Source organism: Cavia porcellus, unplaced genomic scaffold (assembly GCF_034190915.1).
Source record: "Cavia porcellus strain 051 isolate PalLab524CR breed Dunkin Hartley unplaced genomic scaffold, mCavPor4.1 scaffold_9, whole genome shotgun sequence".
In the NCBI taxonomy this organism is placed as follows: domain Eukaryota; kingdom Metazoa; phylum Chordata; class Mammalia; order Rodentia; family Caviidae; genus Cavia; species Cavia porcellus.
The window spans coordinates 56,439,475-56,457,077 of NW_026947492.1; the positions used below are offsets into that span (position 1 = coordinate 56,439,475).

The following is a 17,603-nucleotide window of genomic DNA, read 5'->3' on the forward strand; positions in this document are numbered from 1 at the left end:
ATGCCATCACACACAGCTTTTCTCCAGTTTTTAAAAAATATTCAAACTCTTGTTTTCATATGCCGCCAATTAACAATTTGCCTGAAAAACTAGCATTCCACATACTATAATAAATGTCAAGTTACAGATTTTTAGCCACATCTCTGCAGGAGTTAGGTTTCATGTGTTATTTCAGTTCTGGCTAAATATTAACTGTTATAAAGTCTAGATACACTTTGATAGTGTTGATGGATGATGATCCATCCAAGCTACTTACCATGTAACAATATAAACAGATCGAAGTATTAATGTAAAGACCAACATTCCATACATCACCTGAACAAGAAAGAAAATGAAGTCAATACAATCATTTTTTGGCAAAGGAAGTATTTTGCGTCCAAATTAGCGTTTTCAACTAAATGTAAACATCTATTACCTTTCATTGACTTTTTTTAGAATACAGAAGTCTATTTTATAAAAAAGCTTCTGCAACTCTGTCTTATTTTAATCTGTAATAGCTTAGTCCACAGCAAAGGAAAACAGGTATCCAATCATATGTGTACATATTTTGATTTGAAAAGAAAGTATTTCAGAGTTGAATACTTGATTTTCTACTGTTGTCCTTTGTTATAGTGTTGGAATTACATTGAAAACATATTAATCATCATAGCAATTCATGAAGTTAAATAAAAAAAGAAGATATGACACATTACCAGGAATTGTCATTTCCTTAGCAATAACTGAAATTTCTTCACTTTCTCATTTATTCACTTGCTGCTATGCATGATAATATAGATTCTGTTCTGTTTTCTATGATAATACAGATTTTGTTCTATCTTCTACCATGTTTTGAAGGAAGTTTGCTTTCATTGGACTCCTCATTATATAAAGTATCGGGGGAACAAGGCTGTGCTTTCTAAGCCAACAGATAAAAGTTACTGTCCTGGCAGATTCTGGTTATCAAGCTCTGGAGGGGATGTCCCATTCACAGGGCAGGTTGCAGGTCTGATGACTTTCATCGCAAAAGAATAATTTCCACAGCCATTCTTGGACTGGGGGTAGAGAGAACAAGGTCACACCAGCAAGCAAGCCTAGTCTGGGAATCAGTGCGATGTGCAGGCCGCCAGTGGACTGGAACAGCCAGACCTCAGCCCCTTCTGATGAGTGGGCTGGCAAACAACAAGTACCAATCCTCCCACCCCACCCCACTCCCTGCTGTAAGTGACGCCCAACTTACTAGGTGAAACACAGGCTGTGATGATAGCTATGGAAGTGAAATGCAGTTGGATGCCTGTGGTGCTTTGTTGTTTCACTAACATAACAGGTGTAGGGCCAGTGGTCTGAGCATAAGTCCCGAGGATAGTGGTCTGACATCTAGGGGGCATCTCATTCAGAGTGGTGTAGCCGTTATTGATTTCCTATGGTCTTGTTTTGAAGCCCTATCTCATTTCCATTATTTTGTTCTGCTGGAGTTTATTTTCTTGTTCTGTTTGATTATGTCAAATCCGATGGCAGGAGCAGCTATTTCAAAGATAGCAAGATACATTATGGTAGTAATTTTGGATTTACTATTGGCTTGTTTTGAAATCCTCTATTGCATTCATTGTTTTATTTTTATTGTTTCTACTCTATTCTGTTTGACTTTTACTATGTCTGAAGTTATCTGCTGCTATTTTGAAGATATCAAAACGCATTATGGTAACTATTGCTGATTTTGTAATATTTTGAAGTCCTGTATCTCTTATACTGGTTTGTTTTGATTGGTTTTATTCTGTTTTGTCCTCTTTAAAATAAAATTAAAAAAAAGAATAATTTTCAGGATGTCTGTCAGTAAAGTTTATTAGGTAGAATGTAAAGTACACACTCAAAGAAAGCAAATTGTGAGTCCTCAAGAGAAGTGCCTTTCATTACTGTTTTTTTTTCCTTTGAGACAGAGTCTCATTATACAGTTCAGGCTGGCCTCAAATTTGTGGTGATCTTCCTGCTTTAGCTCTAACATGCTGGAATTACACATGTGTCCTATCACACCTGGCTCATTATATTTTAAAGAAGGGAGAGGCAGAGGATTAAAAAAAAGAATTAAGATGTGTTATGAACAGGTAACAGACAACTCCTCACAAGGAATGTAGTCATTATGTATTGCAAACATGTACCAATAAAAGTAAAATAGTAAAGAAATAATTGCCATTAAATAATTAAGTCATACTAACTTCTGAGGGAAAATTAAGAGCCTGCTTATAAAAATAACAGAAGTTCAACACCAATTTAAATTACACTAATTAGAATAGTATTGTATGCATTTGCTTTGTCTTGTCTTTTATGATTCACTTACATTGATTTATATGGCCATGAATCATTCCTTTTTGATATTACATACTATTTATACTTTTTCTTTTTTTTGTTCCATGATTGAACCCAGAGCCTAATGCATGCCATGCATGTGCTTTAACACTAAGCTACACTCCTGCCTTTATTTAATTGGTTGAAAATACATAGTTCATTTACCTATGGGGTATTTACCTGATTTTTTTTTTTTTTTTTTTTTTGTTCTTTTTGAGACAGGGTCTCACAATGCAGTTCAGGCTGGCCTTGAATTCACTTTATAGCCCAGGATGGTCTTGAACTTGCAAGGATCCTCCTGCCTTAGCCTCCTGAGTGCTGGGATTACAGGCATGTACCACTATGCTGGGCTCTGATAAACATTTTTGCTACCGTGAACTTACTCATAAATCATGATGTATAGTTCCAGAGTTTCTCTAGGATATATAAACAAGGTAATATGGGTCAGAGTATAGAGACACAGCATTATCAAAATTACTGAAAAAAGGCTTTTATTCTCTGAAGTGGTTATACTTTTTTTCAACCAATGTGTATGTCTATTTTGTTCCACTTCTATACAAGTTTTCTTCATTCTTTTCAATTCAGTAATTTTATTTTTCTTGCCTAACTAGATAGGCCAACACCCTCAGGAATAGAATTAGTAATAAAAGACACTGTAGCAGGGTATGGTGGCTACACCTGTAATCCCAGCACTTCGTAGGCTGAGGCAGAAATATCTCTGTCAGTGGGAGACCAGCCTGGACGACACAGTGAGTTTGCACCAGCCTGAATTGCATAGTGAGATCCTGTCTCAAAGAACAAAAACAAATAAAAGATACTTTTATTTCATGCCAATCTCTAATGTTAAGCTACAGTAGTTCTCCATTAAGTGTAATGTTACTATAGTTTTGTTGGTGCTGGGGATCAAACCCAGGGCTCATGTATGCTACAGATGTTTTCTATCACAGAGCAAATCCTCTAGCCTTATCATAGATACTTTAAAATAATCTTTATAGGGGCTGGGGATTTAGCTCAGTGGCATAAGCACCTGCCTTGCAAGCAGGCGGTCGTGAGTTCGATTCCTGGTACCAATAAAAAAAAAAAAAACAAAAAAAACCAAAATAATCTTTATCAGATTAACAAGATCTTTTCTAATTTTAGTTTTAAGAGATTTTTTTAAAAATAATGAATTGAATCCTTTTTTAAATGTCACTTTAGTCCTTTAATCTTTCAATAGGACATTCTAGTCTTGATTATAGCCTAATTTTTTTAAAAAAGGCTCTTGCTATATTGCCTAGGCTGGCCGGAAACTCCTACTCACATGATCCTCCTCCACCAGTTTTCCAAGTAGCTGGAACAACAGGAACATACCACCATGTCTGGCAGTAATGGATTTTAAAATATGGAAGGGCCTTCAGCTTAGTTCTTCTTTCTCAAGATTGTTGATTTGGCTATTTTGGGTCTTTTTCTGTTTCATATATATGTTAGAATTTTATCTCTATTTCTGTAAAAAAAATGCCTTGGAATTTTTATTGGGATTACACTGAATTTACAGTGATATTTTGGAAAGTATCAACACTTTTGTTTTGGTCTTTTTGAGACAGGGTCTCACCGTGCAGTTCAGGCTGACCTTGAGCTCACTTTGTAGCCCAGGCTGGTCTCAAACTTGCAACGATCCTCCTGCCTCAGCCTCCCGAGTGCTGGGCTTACAGGTACGCCCAGCTCAGTATAAACACTTTTAATAAAAATATTCTAACTCATGAGCAAAGGATGTCTTTCAGTGTGTGTGTGTGTGTGTGTGTGTGTGTGTGTGTGTGTGTCTTAATTTCTTTTACTGATGTTTTGTGTATATATTTGTAACTTACTTAGTGTATTCCAAGATTTTTTTGGTTCTAATATTATAAATCGTATTATTATCCTAAATTTCTTTTCAAATAGTTTACTGTTACTATATAGGAATCTGATTTAAAATTTTTTATTTTATGAGAAAATAAAACAATTCTATAATTAAGAGAATTGTTTATTTGTGTATTGTTATCTTCAAAGTAGTTACTTAAAGAATAAGACTTAAACCAAAAAGATTTCTTACAAAAAAGAAACAAATAATAACAGTGACTTTTTTTGAGATGGGGTCTCGCTATGCAGTTCAGGCTGGCCTTGGGCTCATTTTGTAGCCCAGGCTGGTCTCGAACTCGCAACACTACTCCCACCTCACCCTGCCGAGTGCTGTGATTACAGGTGTGAGCCACCACGCCTGGCACAACACTGACTTTTGTATGTTGGTTTTGTATCATACAACTGTATGAAATTCATTTATTAGTACTAACAGTTATTTCATGGAATCCTTAGGGGTTTATAATATTAGATCACGTCTGCAAAGGGACAATTTTACTTCTTGCTTTTCAAGTTCAATGCCTTTTATTCTTTTTCTTAATTTCTTTTTCCTAATTTTTCTGATTAGAACTTCTAGTACAACATGAAATAGAAGTGGTGACACTTGTTTTTGATTTTAAGAGGAAAAGCAGTCAGTTTTCATCACTGAGTGTAAGAGCTGAGGTCTTTTCATACATGGCTTTTATTAAATGAAGTAATTTTTCTGTTTCTAGTTTGATTTTTTTAAGTAATAAAAGAGCTTTAAATTTTATCTAACACTTTTCTGCATCTACTGAGATGACATGTGATTATCTGTACTGTTAATCCAGTGTGTCATATTAAATTATTTTCATATATTGAACTATCCTTGCATTCCAGAGATAAGTCCTAGTTCATGATCATTTGAATGCTGGAATTGGTTTGCTTGTGTTTTGCTGAGGTTTTTGAACCTATCAGGGGTACTGGCCTAAAGTTTTCTTGTGCAATCTTTGCTTTTGGTATCAGAGTAATTCTGGCCTCATAAGTTAGGTTGGAAGTATTTCCTCCTCAATTTTTCCTCCTCTTCAACTTTTTTGGGAAGAGTTTGAGAACTCATATGAATTCTTTAAATGTTTGATAGAATGTGCTAATAAATTTAATTTAGACCTGGACACTTTTTTGTGTGTGGGGCTGGAGTTTTCATTCCACATGCAATCTTCTTACTAGTTAAAGGTCTATTCAGATTTTTAAAAATGATTCAGTCTTAGTAAGCTGTGTCTTTCTAGGAACCTGAACATTTATTATACATTTTCCAGTTGGTTGGCATATGACTGTTCATAGTCGTCTCTCAACTTTAAGGCATAATGTGTATTATTTCTTTCACCTCTAATTTTGAGGTTTTTTTCTTAGTCTTAATTTTGCTCATCTTTTAAATACAACTTAGGTTTGTTGACCTTTTAAAAAAATTGTTTTCTATTTCATTTATTTCTGTTTTAATCTGTATTTATTTTCAGTCAGCCAAACTAGGGGTTGGTTTTTTCTAATTCTCTGAGGTATAATATTAAGTTGTTTATTGAATTCTTTCTTCATTTTTTCTTTTTTCTTTTAAAGAGGATAAAACCAAGGAAAATAAAACAGAATAAAATGAATCAAAATGAACTAGTATAAGTGATACAGGATCTCAAAACCTTACAAAATCAGCAGTAGTTAGCATAATGTCTTTTGTTGTCTTCAAAATAGCTGCAAAATATCTTTGAACATAGTAAAAACTGAACAGAACAGAAATAATAAAAACAAAACAATGAATGTAATAAAGGACTTCAAAAAAAGCTAATAGTAAATTCAAAATAGCTAACATAATATGTCTTGCTATCTTTTAAATAGCTGCACATACTGTCAGATTTAACATAACCAAACCAAATCAAACCAAACTGAACAGAATAAAATCCAACCCAAGAAAACAATGAAAATTATATGGTTTCCAGGCAGGGAGCACCCCTGGCTAGGCCTGGTTCTCTTCCCTGCAGTCTGAGAATGGCACTGACTCAAGGAAGGGGCTTGGGTGTGGCTGTCCCCACTCTGGCAAGAGGCCCTCGCATGGCACTGGTTTCCAGGTGGGGATCATCTTGTGAGTCCTGGTTCTCTCCCCTCTACCCTGCAGTTCACAAGCTGACTCATGGAGAGAGGCTTGGGTCTGGCTGTCTCTACCCAGGCAACGGCCTGCACATGGCACTAGTTTCCAGGCAGAATCACCTCCTTGTGAGGCCTCAAGTTCTTTTTTCTTTTAATGTAGGTATTTATCAGTGTGAACTTCCCTTAGTATTGCTTTTGCTGTGTTTTGTAAGTTTTGTGGTTTAGTTGTCAATTTTCTAATTTCCTTTTGATTTAATTCAATGGTTACTCAAGAATACATTGTTTAATTTCTACATTATTTATGAATTTTCTAGTTTTACTTTTGTCATTGATTTTAGTTTCTTTCTATCATGTCTGGAAAAGTTATCCATGATTTCAGTCTTCTTAAATTTGTTAAGATTCCTTTTGTGCCCTAACAGTCTATTTGGGAAAAAGATCTTGGTGTACTTGTACAGAATGTGTTTGTTGAATGTTTTATATGTATCTGCTAGATCCATTTGGTTTTCAGTTCAGCAGTTTCCTTACCAATGTTATTAAAGTCCCCTTTTATTGTTGTATTACTGACTCTTCAATGAATTTTTGCCTTACATTTTATATATTTTGGTGCCAGGTGCACATTTAGTTATATTATCCTAGTGAATTGACTGTTCTTTGCTTCTTTTTTTTTGGTCTTTTTCCTTTTTATTGGTACCAGGGATCAAACTCACAACTGCCTGCTTGCAAGGCAGGCGCTTATGCCGCTGAGCTAAATCCCCAGCCCCTGTTCTTTGCTTCTTATAGTAGTTTCTTGCTTCTGGTATACTTTGTCTGATTTAAGTAATGTTATCCTATTATATTCTGGTTACCACTTACAAAAAGCATCTTTTCTCATCCCTTCGCTTTTGTCCCATATGGTCTTTAATTTGAGGTTCTTATAAACAACATATATTTTTAAGAACTATGGGCTGGGGATTTAGTTCAGCAGCATAAGCGCCTGCCATGCAAGCGCATGGTTGTGAGTTGATCCCTGGTGCCAAAAAGAATACATTTAGGTTATTTTTTTCTGGTACTAGGGACTGAACCTAGGGATCTTTGCATTGAGCTACATTCTTACCCTTTTAAAAATTTTTTATTGAGAGACAGTCTTGCTAAGTTGCCCTGGTAGGACACACTTTCAATTTTCCTCCATTAGTCTCCCAGAATAATGGAATGACAGGTGGGCCCTTAACTCCTCATGTCTTTTTTTTCACATTAAAGTAATTGTTAACAGGGAAGGATTTGTTATTGCCAACTTGATAACTTCTTTCTGTTAGTCTTGTTCTTATTTTACCTTTTCCTTTCTTGCTGTCTTCACTTGTATTTTTTTAATATATTTTGCAATAATGTGCAACTTCCTTTCTTCTTTTATGTAATTTCTGTAGATACTGTTTCTCGATACCAAGGGCCTATAATAAAACATCTAATGGTTATGTTCTTTTTTTTCTTCTTCTTCAGTGTTGGGGAAGCCAAAGGAAAAATGCTCTACCATGGAGCTACAACCCTAGACCTTTACAAGAAAAAATGTTTTTAAAAAGAATTTTGCTGGGCATTAATTGAATAGCATATAATCTTAATAATCAGGAGGCTGAGAGACAGGAGTACAAGTTTGGGATACACACTTTATGTTATGTTACTGTTTTCATAATTTATACTTCTTTATACTGTCTCTTTATCTTATACTTGTTGTCATTTTTAATGCTTTTATCTTTTATTTTTATTTTTTGTCTTTTTGAGACAATTTCTTGCTATGAGGTTCAGGCTGGCCTTGGGCTCACTTTGTAGCTCACGCTGGTCTTGAATTTACAATCATCCTCCTACCTCAGCTTCCTGAGTGCTGGACTTACAGGAGTGTGCCACCATGCCTGGCTGCTTTTATCTTTTATATTAGAATTAAAATGATTTGCCTTGACCTATTATAATAATACAATAGTCTGTATCTGTCTAGACATTTACTCATACCAATGAGTTTCATACTTCCTTTGCTACTGTGTTGCAGTTTAGCATTTTAACTTCAAAAACTTCTTTTAGGGCAGAAGGGTACTTCTTTTAAGGCAGATTCAGTGGTGTTTAAGCTTTTCCTTAGCTAGGAAAGTCTTTACTTCTGTTTTTGAAGAAGAGTTTTACCATGAATAGTATTTTTGGTTTTTTTCTTTTCATTTACCTCTTTGAATATATCATCCTGTTTCCTTTTTGCTTTTAAGATTTCAAAACTCTGCTGGTAGTTTCATGAAGGTTCCCTAAAATGTGACAAGTGCTTTTCTTTTTCTGTTTTCAAATTTTTTGCCTTAGACTTCAGCAATCTTATTATGTGTCTAGCAATGAAACATTTTAGGAGATTCAGCTTAATAATTATCTTCCTCGCTTCTTAGAACTTGATGTTTCCTTTTTCAGTTTTTAGAAATTTCCAGCCACTATTTTTTGAATAGGCTTGCTGGTCCTTTTAATCACTTCTGACTCCCATAATGCATATGTCAATCTGCTTGTTAGTGCATATCCATAATTCCCTTAACCATTCTTTGCTTCTCTGACTGAATTATGTTTTGTGACCTATGATTTCTGATCTTTTCTTTTTTCGAACTAGTCTGCTGTTCAATCACTCTACTGAATTATTTAGTTCAGTTATTATCATCTTTAAACAAATGTTTTGAATTCTCTTTTTATTTCATTAGGGTCAGTTTCTGGAGATTATATTGTGCCTAGTTGGAACATCTTTGCCTGTTTCATCTTCCATTCTAAGTTCAAGACTCTCTGTTGATGTCTGCGCACTATACAAAACAGGTACCTCTCCCAGTCTTCTCAAACTGATCTGGTACTTCTCACCAACCTGCCCAGCCAGAGACTGTAGGGGCCTCTCCCAACTCTTGTCTTTCCCCAGGAAGAAGCAGGAAGTATATTTTTAGTCCGCTTACTTGATGTTGAGCTGGGACAAGAGGTGTTTACCAGTTTATGTCACAACCTCCATTTTCCTCTGGGTGCCTAACTTCAGAGCATGAAGATGGGCAAGGCAGAAACTAGATTTTGGGCATACTGGAGAAGGTGGGGCACTAGATACATGAATAAACTGTTTCATTACCCAGAAAAAATGCTGAGCAGTTGTATCCATCCATCCATCCATCCATCCATCCATCCATCCATCCATCTGTCCTATCTATCTATCTATCTATCTATCTATCTATCTATCTATCTATCTATCATCCATCTATCTACCTATTTGAATAGGGAGAAGGATGAACAGCGTTTACCAGCCCAAGCTGCTACCTGTGTTCTTTTCTAGGTCATTACATTCTACTAGACTAGTCAGAGCCCCAAATCTTGCAAGAGAGGTATGTTCTTTAAGAAGCTTTGAGTCTGGGAACCAGATATGTGAACTGCAGCTTTTCCTGGGTGAAGGTGGAATTGAGGAGGGTTTCTTCCTGACTGTTTGGTCATATACCACAGGCAAGCTCTCTGGCTAAAGTAAAGAGTGTCCTGAATCTCCAAAGCAGCTTTGATAAATCTGGTTTTGCATTCTCCTAGAGAGCAGTTCTTGATTGTGTAAAAAGGAAATCTGTGTGTAAATTACTGGTGGATTGATGTGCTTTTGGACAAAAGGAGAGTACAGGATTTTCTACTCTACTATGATGTCACTCCTTTGCTTTTACCTTCTTGACATATATTCTTTTCATTTTTTAATCTTCCCCACCTGAAATATACATTTTAAATATAGTTATTTCCTTCCAATTACTAATTTTGCTGCACTGTATGTGTTAATGTATTTATTTTCATTATGATTCTGTCTATCTATCTATCTATTTATTTATTTAGGGATAGGGTCTTGCCATGTAGTGTAGGCTGGCTTTGGATTCACTATGTTAGTGCAGACTGACCTCTAACTTATCCTCCTGCCTCTGCCTCTGGGTGCCAGGATTGCAGGTCTGTGCCACCACACCCAGTTTCATTATGATCCGATTGCTTTTGCTTAATATTTGCATGGTATATATTTTTACATACTTTTTCAACTTTTTGGGTTTTATCCAATTTAAAATGCTTTTAACTTTTATGATTTCTTTTGTCCATGAGCTACTGAAAATTATATTAACAATTTCAATATACTGCAGTATAATCAGAAATTATATTCTGAGTCTAATCCTTTCAAATGTGTTAATGCTTGCTTTACGGATCAAATATTTATACAGTGTATTTTTTCTCTGCAAACAAATGTTTTCTGGATATTTGGAAAAAATGTTTCTGCAATCACTGGGTGCAGTCCTCATCTTTCCCATGTCCCATGGCCTCAGTACTGGGAACTCTTCACACTGGGAAACACTCTTGGCCCTTTTATTTTGTTTTGTTTGAGACAGGGTCTTACTATGTAGCTCAGGCTGGCCTGGACTCATTATGTATCTCAGGTTGGCATTGAACTTGAGGTGATCCTCCTGCTTCAACCTGCCGAATGCTGGTATTACAGGCATGTGCCACCATGCATGGCTCCCCTTTTTATACTGAGCCAAGGTCTCACTAAGTTTCTTGGGTGGGGCTTGAATTTTCAATCCTCCTGGCTCACCCTTACAACCCATGGGGAGTACAGGCTTGTGCCACACTGTGCCCTAATTGAGTGCAGTATTTAATATTTGCTCTTCCTGTCAAATAGTTAAAAGTGTTATTCAAATGTCTGTATCTGCCGTCAATTACTGAGAATGATGTATTAAAACTGACAAAAATTACAGATTTGTCTATTTTTTCTGGTTTTATCAAACGACATTATATATGGCATTAGAGATCTATACAGATTTTAAATTATAATTTTCTGATGTATCTTTTAATACTATTCAAGTACTCAATCACTAAAAATGTTTTCCCCTTAAAAGCAATTCTACCATATTGCTTTTAATATTTGCATGGTATATATTTTTACATACTTTTTCAACTTTTTTGTGTTTTATTAGTACATATTTGCACTATATGAGGTTTACATTAATCTTGGAGAGTAGGTGCATGCATATAACATAGTTTGTCTTTTTTTAAATTCTCTTCTCCTTCCCAGCCCTTCTCTTCTCTTCATCTTTATCTTTTCTCTTCATCTCTAAATCCTCTACCCTTACTTTATCCTTAGTATTCTTAGATCATATTCATGACATATGATGTTTACATTCATCATGGGCATTTGGTTACCTATATGTGGCATATCTTAACTCTTACTACTTTTCCTTTTCCCCTCCTCTTTGGCCTCCTGGACTCTTTCCCATTTGTAAGAGATCTATTTCCCGTTTCCTTCTACTGATCTTTTATTTTGCTCTTCATACTTTACTCAAGTAAGAGATAATATGGCACTCAAGCTTGTGTGTATGCATCAACATTATCTTTTCATATTCTATTTTTTTTTCTTTTTTGGTATCAGGAATCAAACTCAGGACCTCCTGCTTGCTGAGCAGGCACTTATACCACTGAGCTAAATCCCCAGCTCCTCAACATTATCTTTTCCAGCTGAATCCATTTTCCTGTAAATGTCTACCTTTAATAAAATAATACTCCATTATGTAGAGATTCTACTTTTTTTTTTTTTTTTTTTTTTTTGTCTTTTTGAGACAGGGTCTCACTACGGAGTTCAGGCTGGCTCTGAGCTCATTTTGTAGCATAGGCTGGTCTCAAACTTGCAACAAATGTTGGGATAACAGGTGTGAGCCACCATGCCTAGCTCAAGATTCCACTTTTTATCCATTAGTCTGCTGACAGACATACAAGCTGCTTCTAGGATTTAGCTGTTATGAATTGTGCTGCTAAAAATATTGGTATGCATGTACCAATGTTTTTAGCTCTTTTGGGAAGATATCTAGGAGGGGAATAGCTGGATCAGATGGAATTTCTAACTTTAGTCCTTTGAGAAATTTACATATTAATTTCTATAATGGTTGTACTAGTTTACATTCTCTGCAACAATATAGAAGGGTTCCTTTTTCATCACAGAAGTGCCAGCATTTATTATTATTTGATTTGTTGCTGACTGTAATTTTTTCTGGTATAGGATAAAAATCTTAACATTGCTTTGTGTTTCTAAAATGGCCAGAGATGTTAAGTATCTTTTCATGTATTTGTTGAGACACTTTTATTTCTTTGAGACAGGATCTTGCTATGCAGTTCATGCTGCTCTTGAACTTACTTTGTAGCCCAGGCTGGCCTTGAATTTGCAAAGATCCTCCTGCCTCAATCTCAAGTACTCAGATTACAGGCATGTGCAACCACGCCTAACTGTTGAGACACTTTTGAGAAGTGTCTATTCATTTTACTTGTCCATTTCTTGACTGGGTCTTTATTGAAGGCAGAGTCTTGTTTTTGTTGTTAGAAATTACTCCTGTCTGAGAAATAGATGACAAAGTCCCCCTCCCTATTTTGTTGGTTAACTCTTTAATCTACTAACTGACTTCTTTGCTGCATAGAAGCTTTTAAATTTAAGATACTTTTAAAACTTTTTAAGTTCGGAGACCAGGTATTGCCCAGGCTGGCCCTGAACTCCTTAGGCCTCAAGTGATCCTCTTCTCTCAGACTCTCCAATGGCTGGGACTATAGGCATGCACCACTGTGCTTGGCCATTGTATTTATTAATTTTTCGTGTTGGGGATTGAATATGGGGCTTCATAAATGCTAGGCAAGTATTCCACCATTTGAGCTACATCATCAGTTTCCCTCTCCCCCCATCTTTTAAAAAAGTAATCTTTCTGAAACAGATTCCAAAGTAATCTGCTATAAGGACAGTACAGTATAGAAGGGCCATAAGCCTAGAAATAAAAACAAAGTCAGGTTCATTTTCCACTTTTGCCATTAATGAGGTCAGAAACAGTGAGCAAATTTTTAACCTTCTCAGTTACTGCACATAAAATGCAGATGTTTTAGTAAGGTAAGTTATAATTAATCTAAGCTATATGAATAAACATATGATATATTGAGCATCCCACAGATGCTCTTTTTCTTTTTTTAAAATATGCTTAGTTTCCTTATACTCCCATTTTATAGTAAAATGGCACAATGAAACAATTTAAAGAAAGTTATTTAAATTCTTGTTTTTCTATATTGTTTAGTGTGCTCCTTCTTGAAAATCTTGAGTATCAAATGAGAATCGAGAGTTATTAGTATTCTGATGTGTCATGCCCAAAACAATCTTTAGGAGACATCTAATTTGGCAGGGAGGTTTTAAGTACTCCCTCAGATATCAGATGACTTATCTGATATATTCAATTACAGATTTGTCAATTTAGCTATTAAAGAGCATTTGCTGACTTTTTAAACATTTTTTTAATCTACTTATACATTTTCTTTTTGTTTTCTTGCTTAAAATGGTGTTTCTATTGAATGTGTCACCTATATTGTTTGCATTTGGCTCTCCCTGGAGATGTCTGGATCACCTAGGACTTAATACAGTGAAGGAGATCTGTTACCAGCATTTTTTTCCCTCAGGGAATGTAATCTGATTTACCCAGAAATATTTCAGGCTATAGCAGATACTTTTAGAGATGTATTTATTAACCCTTTTCTTCTAACTTTATCTCATTACTTATCTCTCTAGGTGCAATTCAGATACATCCTTTCAAAGCTGACATGGTGATACATGCCTGTAATCTTACCACTCTGGGAGGCTGAGACAGGAAAGTGAAAGTTGGAGCTTGGTCAAGGCAATTTAGTGATTAAAAGAGATGCTGTATGAAAATTTAAAATAAATAAGATAAATTAATAAAATTTTTTTTTTTTTATCGGTACCAGGGATCGAACTCACGACCACCTACGTACAAGGCAGGTGCTTATGCCACTGAGCTAAATCCCCAGCTCTAATTAATGAATTTAAAAAAGAAATATTTCCTTTCTGAAGCTTTCTGTGATTATCATGGGCAGAATTTACTACTCAAGTTTCATTTTAATATGTATTTTAGTATCACACTTTGCTTTGTTTAATGATTTGTGCTTTGCATTATCTTATTTTTATATTATACTTGTGAGGTATTACTTATTTCAACATTTTTTTCAGATGAGGAAAATTAAAGAATAGAGACTGAGGAAAATTTTCCATGGGTAATCAAGTGGCAAGAAATCAAGATTCCAAACTGTCAAGCTATTGCTCCCCTGAAATAGACATCATTACTTTCTTCTTCTTTTTCACTATTTTTAGGGTTTGAAAATTATTTTAAATTTTGTCATAAATTTCAAAACAATTGTTTCTCGTTTTTTTTTTTTTTTTTGGTGATACTATGCATTAAACTCAGGGTAACTGTACCACTAAACTGTATCTTCAGCCTTAATTTTTTTTGAGACAGGATAGGTAGGCCTTTAACTTGTGATCCTCTTACCTCAGTTTCTTAAATAAATGGCATTATAGGTGTGTGCCACTATGCCTTGCTGAAACAATTTTTCTAAATTTCTACACATAGGTACATGAAGAATTACATGGAAGATTGAGAGTACCAGGCATGGTGGTGCATGCTGTAATCCCAGCATTTGGGTGGCTAAGGCAGGAGGATCACTACAAGTTCAAGGCCAGACTGGGCTATACAGCAAGTTCAATGCTCACCTGGACTACACAGCAAAATCCTATCTCAAGAGCAAAAACAAGAAACAACAAAAGATTGAGAGCAATACTGAATTTTGACAAAAGCACAAAACAAGAACCTGTGTTTTTAAGAATGTACCCAGTGTGCACTCCAGCAGCACATATACTAAAATTGGAACAATACAGAGATTATCATGATGCCTGCACAAGGATGACATGCAAATTCGAGAAGTGTTCCATATTTATATAAATATATATGTACATTAAAAAAGTTAAAATAGTTATTTTACTGATTTCTCTTGAGTTCACTGAAGAGACAGATTTGTGTTGGTATTGTTCAGACAACTGAATGCAGATGTCTTGTGCTCTGGATGAATGATTTGGGGACGACAATGTGCAATGTATGTACCATTATTGTCCCTGATTCTCTAAACTGTTACATCATTTTACACTTACCACATTTATAAGAATGAACTTTTGAGCCACCAAAATCTATTCTACTTATTATTATATAACTATTTTTTGGTACTAGGGATTGAACCTAACTCTTCAAAAATTTTTTTGCTAAATTTTTGAATTGCCAAAGGTTGGGCTTGAATTTGTAATCCTCCTGTTTTAGCCTCCTAAAGTGCTAGGATTACAGATATATGCCATCATCCCTGGCTACAAAATTCATTTCAAACAGAATAGTGAGAACTATTTTTCAGAACTGCTAGTTTGTGTAAAACAACAGTATTAAAGAGATGATTAAATATTAAAATGAAAGGTTATAGTAGTTTAAAATACAAAATAGAAAGTACATAATAAAGTATAAAATAAAAGGGCAAATATGGTCATTAAAAACATTTAAAGTTGAGTTGAATTCCCAGTACCACACACAAAAAAATTAAAGTATATTATCAAGACAATATATATGTAGGAATTTGAGCAGTAATATAAATTGGAAGCATACAAAGTCATGATACAAAAATGAATCATTAATGTTTGCTAAAGAATGACTAGAGGGGCTGGGGATTTAGCTCAGCGGCATAAGCACCTGCCTTGCAAGCAGGCGGTCGTGAGTTCGATCCCTGGTACCAATAAAAAGGAAAAAGACCAAAAAAAAAAAAAAAAAAAAAAAAGAATGACTAGAATAGAAAAATGTTTTGATTATTTTACCATGATATTATGCCTAGTTTGAAAAGCCTTTTTACTATATTATTTTTTTAAAGAGAAAAAAAAAAAAACCACAGAAAAGTCAAATAGCAAACAAACAAAAACAACAAAAGCAAAGTGACAACAACAACAACAAAAAGCAACAGGGATATAGGATTTTAAAACAAGATGATAGTGTTACAATGCATATTGTTATCTTCAAAATACTTGCTTAGGTTATCAGATACAGGCATAAAAATTACTATCAAACAATGATTTCCCTTGCAGCAGTTTCTCTCTCTCTCTCACTATATCTATTGTAACTTTTGGATCTCATTTACTGTTTCAGCTCCTTATACTAGTGAGACAGTACAGTATTTACATATGTGAGACTGATTTATTTCACTTATAATTATGGTTTCTACTTGCATCCATTTACCTATAAAAGCCTCTAGGTTATCCTTCTGTTTTTGTCCATTCCTCAGTTGATGGGCATTTGGGTTGTTTCCAAGATCTAGCTATTAGAGATTGTGCTGCTATATACACGGGGTACATATATCGCTATGGTATGACACTTTAAATTTTTTGGCGAAAATACTGAGAAGGGGAATAGCTAGAGAGACTGGAACCTCTAATCCTAGTATTCGGAGAAATCTCCACACTGATTGTACTAGTTTATACTCCGGCAACAATGGAGAAGTGTTCCTTTTCTCCCACAGCTCCTCTGGCATTTGTTACTTACTGCTTGGCTTATTGATGTCAGCCATTCTGACAGAGTGAGCTATCTCAAGTGTTTTAATTTACATTTCTTGAATGATCAATGATGTTGAATATTTTTTCATACATTTTCCATTTTATTTCTTCACCTGAGAATTTTGTATTCATCTTAGATGTCTAATTTTGTATTTTTGTAAGTTTCTTAAAATTTTATTTTAAAGAGGGTAAAACTAAACAAAACAGAACAAAGCTGATCAGAAGAAAACAACATAAATGACACAGATTTCAAAGCAAGACAACAGGAGATCATCACTGGCTACCATAATGTCTCTTGTTTTCTTCTAAATAGTTTTCCATATCTTCACACACAATGAATTCATACAAAACAAAATAGTATTAAACTGATCAGAACAAAGTGTTGACGGCATTATAGGCTTTCAAAAGCAAATGACAGAGAAATCAACAATGGCTGCCATAAGATGTCCAGTTTTGGACTGGGTCTTTGAATCTGGGGGGCCAAAATTTTTCAGTTCTTTATATGTCCTTTGTCTGAGGGTCAGTTGGTAAAAAAATTTTCCCAATTCGTGGGTTTTCTTTTCACTCTGTTGGTGATTTCTTTTGATGTGCAAAAACTTTTAGTGAGATGAGATCCCAGTTGTTGATTCTTTGATATACTTTCCATGCAATTTGGTTTTTGTTCATGAACTCTTTGCCTACCCTTTATGTCCTTGAGATTTCTACCTACTTTGTCTTCCAGTATATTTAGTGTTTCTGTTTTAATATTTAGGTCCTTGATCCATTTTGACTTTAGTTTAGTGCATGGTGATGGGCATGGGTCCAGGTTTAGTCTTCAGCAAGTGGAATGCCAGTTTTTTTAGCACTAGTTATTAAAGAGGCTCTTTCTTCTTGTAAACATGTTTGGCTCCTTTGTCAAAGATAA

At 35.0% G+C, this 17,603-nt stretch overlaps 1 protein-coding gene, 1 long non-coding RNA gene and 1 other non-coding gene across 10 annotated transcripts in view; 2 read left to right on the forward strand and 1 right to left on the reverse strand.

The window, feature by feature from the left end:
* Positions 1-17,603, forward strand: part of LOC106027392 (uncharacterized) — a 68,424-nt gene that overhangs the window by 33,220 nt on the left and 17,601 nt on the right. The gene's annotated exons all lie outside the window — the stretch shown is intronic.
* Positions 1-17,603, reverse strand: part of Acer3 (alkaline ceramidase 3) — a 139,332-nt gene that overhangs the window by 20,039 nt on the left and 101,690 nt on the right. For all 7 annotated transcript variants that reach the window (XM_063256445.1, XM_023564620.2, XM_003468540.5 and 4 more), the window contains one exon: positions 257-315. In XM_063256445.1, coding sequence (XP_063112515.1) covers positions 257-315 — 59 coding nt within the window. The remainder of the gene's footprint in view (positions 1-256; positions 316-17,603) is intronic.
* Positions 14,957-15,058, forward strand: LOC111756400 (U6 spliceosomal RNA). The gene has a single exon (XR_002790884.1). It is a non-coding gene; the product is annotated as a U6 spliceosomal RNA (small nuclear RNA).